Source organism: Amaranthus tricolor, chromosome 2 (genome assembly GCF_026212465.1).
Source record: "Amaranthus tricolor cultivar Red isolate AtriRed21 chromosome 2, ASM2621246v1, whole genome shotgun sequence".
NCBI lineage: Eukaryota > Viridiplantae > Streptophyta > Magnoliopsida > Caryophyllales > Amaranthaceae > Amaranthus > Amaranthus tricolor.
In genome coordinates this window covers 24,420,923-24,425,708 of record NC_080048.1, presented here as the reverse complement: position 1 = coordinate 24,425,708, position 4,786 = coordinate 24,420,923, and the positions used below count along the sequence as shown (strand labels likewise).

The window sequence follows — 4,786 nt, the reverse complement described above, 5'->3', positions numbered from 1 at the left end:
AATCGGTCAGCTTTAAAAAAAACCGAGTATAAAAACTTACCGCAAATATACAAGTATTGATAGTATATGCACGGCATTAAGTAATAAGCAAAAATAAGTGCATTGCAATAAATAATATGCAAGGTATCTTATGTATTATAAGGAATTCATTTTTATATTAGATTCATTTATATATATATAACTTCTGGTCCTTCTGCTTGAGTACCAGGGCGTGATTTACTAACACTTCTGCTTGAGTGTTAGGGCGTGGAATCCGATTACTTATTTAATGAATGCAACACATATGATCTTTGTTTGATATATGTAAGGGCCTGTTAGGGTGAGGTAAACCAAAACCCCTAACTTAGTGGGAGTCGTCACTCCTCCAGTATAATGTTGCTCGAGCCACAGATCAGGTTAAACAACCTTACTGTGTTCGCCGTATTTTACGTGCCGGAAAACACGTCCCACGTTTTTTACATGCCGGAAGCATGGTTCGGCATTTCCTTACTATCAAGCCTTTTTATTATCATGTTACTGTTTTCATATAAATGCAACATTACAATAACATACAATAGAAATAAATTCATTACGACTTACATACAAATAATCATTTATTACTATTAAAATCAAAACTAAATGGGTCTTTCGTATTTATTTATAAATAAATTTCAATTATGCTTCACTATTTTCTTAATAACTTATTTTTAGATTTAATACATGAATAATTAATTTCCTTAAGATTAAAATCTACATGAAATATTTTAAAATAAATAACTTATTATTAATTGAGTTGGTGTATATTCTTATTCACCAAAATAAATTAATTTTAATTATTATTTTCATTTTTCTTTCTTTTTGCCTACAATAACAATTTAGATTATTAATTTATTTCTTTAAAATTTCAATATCACAAAATTTTACAAAAAAATAATTTAAATGAAATGAAAATACAGTTTTACTAAAATAAATTATTTTTTTCAGAAATAATTATTTTTAACCCAAATTTATGAATTTCTTTATTTTATGCATTTTTTTAGCAAAAATTAATAATAATATTTATACTTCACTATAATTCACCAAATTAATACAAAACTTATATTTCATGTATATATATGTACAGAAAAAATTTCATTTAAAAATATTAATATTTACTTTTTTAATTTAAATTATTTCAGATTTTGCGGTTTTTGGCAATTTCAAAGAATAAATCATATAAAATAATATACAACGAATTAATTCACCTAAATTTCCAGAAATATTAATTTATACATAATAAAAACATATAAAATTTATGAGCTTAATTTTATGTAAATAAATATATGTAAGAATTTATACCTTTAATAATATCACTATTAATTAATTCCCTTTGTTGTAGAATTTTTAGCCACAAAATTAGCTTCCTCCCCTTGAATTTCTATAATTAACACTATATACTATTATTAGAAAATTTTTGAGAACTTTTAGGAATTTTTCTAGGATTTTTAGAATTTTTTTAGGAATAATTTGTTATTTGAGAGTAATTTTTCTTATTTTCCTTCTCTTCTTTTTTTTTTTCCTTACCCACGGTTTGCTTGGGTTATATAGGCTAAGATTGAAAATTTTTTTTTATTATTATAATTTTCCTTCATGTACAAGCAAGTAGTAATTATCTTCCAAGATATTTAGTACTTGGTTTTATCTTAGGATAAGACTAAGTTAATATTTTGGCACCTAGCCAACCTTGCCGCCCACTTCCAAGATTTACAACTTTTATTTTTTTTTTTTCTTTTTTTCTTTTTTTTTTAAATTTTATTATTATTATATATTTTTATTTTTAATTATAATTTAATATAGAAATTAAAAAGATTAAGTTATTGTAGGTAATTTAGCGAGACTTAATATTTAGGTAATTTATTTTAAGAGAAATAAATTATATATAAAACAAAAACGAGAACTTAAGAACGATTGGAATAAAATTTCGAAACGGCATTAAAAAGAAAATAATAAAACGACACGATTATTGAATTTGTCAAAATATTTAAGATTAAGAAAAACGGTCTGTTACAACTCTTCCCCCCTTAACATAGTTTCGTCCCGAAACTTGAACCTAAATGAACAACTGGGGATAGCGTTCTCTCATATCAGTTTCACTTTCCCAAGTTGCTTCTTCGACATGATGGTTCGACCATAGCACTTTAACTTGAGGTATTCTTTTATTCCTCAATTCTTTCACTTGACGATCCAAAATTCTAATTGGTCTTTCTTCATAAGCTAGGTTTTCATCAATTTGTAAGGGTTCGTGAACTAACACATGTGATGGGTCGTGGATATACTTTCTCAACTGAGAAACATGGAATACATTATGAACTCTAGCTAAATCCGGGGGTAAAGCTAGTTCGTATGCCACCTCCCCTACTCTTTTCAAAATTTCAAAAGGTCCGATAAATTTAGGGCTTAATTTCCCTTTTATCCCAAAGCGTTGGACCCCTTTTGTTGGTGAAATCTTTAGAAATACTTTGTCGCCTTCAGCAAATTGCAAAGCTCTGCGACGGTTGTCTGCATAACTCTTCTGTCTACTTTGTGCTGCCTTCATGTTCTCTTGTACCACCCTTAAGCTATCAATAGAGTCTTGAATAAGATCTGGTCCTTCAGGCACATTTCGGTCCATCTGATCCCAACACAACGGCACTCGACATTTTCTTCCGTATAAGGCTTCGTTTGGTGCCATCTTAATGCTGGTTGATAGCTGTTGTTGTACGAAAACTCTATCAAAGGCAATTTCTGTTCCCATGAACCACCAAATTCAAGAATACAACATCTCAAAAGATCCTCTAATGTCTGGATGGTTCTTTCGGTTTGGCCATCAGTAGCCGGATGAAATGCGGTACTTAAACATAGCTTCGATCCGAATGCTTCTTGCAACTTTTCCCAAAATCGAGACAAAAATTTTGGGTCTCTGTCAGACACAATTGTTCTCGGTACTCCATGTAATCTTACAATTTCTCGAACATAAGTATCAGCCAATTGTTTTACTGACCATGTTCCCTTCATTGGCAGAAACCTTGCAACTTTGGTCAATCTGTCAACTATTACCCAAATTGTGTCATTTCCTCGTTGCGTTCTTGGTAATCCAACTACAAAATCCATGGATACGGAATCCCATTTCCACTCAGGAATTTCTAGTGGTTGAAGTAGTCCAGAACTCTTCTGCCTTTCAAATTTCACCTTCTGGCATATCAAGCATCGAGATACAAAATCAGCTACATCTTTCCTCATACCTTTCCACCAAAATAATTTCCTTAATTCTTCAATCTTTTTATCTCTACCAGGGTGTAAGTGAGACATTCCTTGGTGTCCTTCCTTCAAAATCTCTTTTTTCAACTCTGTGTTGTCTTGTATACACAATCTCCCGTTCATTCTTAGTTCACCTTTCTCACCCACTTCGAACGCTTCTGTCTCTTTTCTTTGAACTCGAATGATTAACTCGATTATCTCGGGATCTTCTTGTTGTGCTTCTATAATTCTTTCGAACAAAGTCGGTTGTATAGTCATTGCTCCCAAATATTCAACAACTTGATAGTGATTAACAATTTCTAGATCTAACTTCTGGATTTCTCGGTATAATTCCCAAGGTACCGTCATTATAGCATTTACAGATATCCTCGGCCTTCTGCTCAATGCATTTGCCACTTTGTTTGCTTTTTCGGGATGATAATTTATGTCAACTTCAAAGTCTTTAATGATTTCCAGCCACCGCCTTTGTCGCATATTCAGTTCCTTCTGAGTGAAGACATATTTCAAATTTTTATGATCAGTGAAGATCTTGCATGGTACTCCATAGAGATAATGTCTCCATAACTTTAGGGCAAAAATTACGGCTGCTAGTTCAATGTCGTGTATTGGATAATTCAGCTCGTGTGGCCTTAATTGCCTTGACGCATAAGCTACTACTTTGCCTTCTTGCATTAGCACACATCCCAAACCTTCCTTCGATGCATCACAATATACCTCAAATGCTTTCCCACAGTCGGGCATGATCAACACAGGTGCCGTCGTAAGTCTCCTCTTAAGCTCTTCTAGTGATTTACTCTGCTTCTCGCCCCATTGAAACCGAACTCCCTTTTTAAGCAACTCAAACAACGGTCGGGCAATTTTAGAAAAATTTTCCACAAACTTCCTATAATAGCCTGCTAAGCCTAAGAAACTTCTTACTTCAGTAACACTCTTTGGATTCGGCCATTCCATCACTGCTCTAATCTTTTCAAGGTCAACAGAAATTCCATCTTTCGAAACAACGTGCCCTAAGAAAGATATGTTCTCTAACCAAAATTCACATTTACTAAACTTGCCATAAAGTTTCTCCTTTCTCAACTTCTCCAAAACTATCCTTAAGTGCTTCTCATGTTGCTCTTCATTCTTCGAATACACCAATATATCATCAATAAACACAACTACAAACTTATCCAGGTAAGGGTTGAAATATCTTTGCATGAGGTCCATAAATGCTGCTGGAGCATTCGTTAGACCAAATGGCATTACTAGAAACTCATAGTGCCCATATCTGGTTCTGAATGCAGTCTTAGGAATATCTTCTTCAGCAATCCTCAATTGATGATAACCAGACCTCAAATCTATCTTCGAAAAGACCCTTGCTCCCCCTAACTGATCAAAAAGGTCGTCTATCCTTGGCAAAGGATAACGATTCTTGATGGTAATCTTATTGATCTCCCGATAATCAATGCATAGCCTCATACTCCCATCTTTCTTTCTGACAAAGAGGACCGGAGCTCCCCATGGTGAAACACTAGGTCGAATGAAACCTTTT

At 32.9% G+C, this 4,786-nt stretch overlaps 1 protein-coding gene across 1 annotated transcript; it reads right to left on the bottom strand.

Moving 5' to 3' along the window:
• Window positions 1–1,960: 1,960 nt before the first annotated feature.
• Window positions 1,961–2,757, bottom strand: LOC130805219 (uncharacterized). Its single transcript, XM_057669893.1, has one exon. The coding sequence runs from the start codon at window positions 2,750–2,752 to the stop codon at window positions 2,069–2,071; it is 684 nt and encodes a 227-aa protein (XP_057525876.1). The 5' UTR covers window positions 2,753–2,757; the 3' UTR covers window positions 1,961–2,068.
• Between the last annotated feature and the right edge of the window lie 2,029 nt (window positions 2,758–4,786).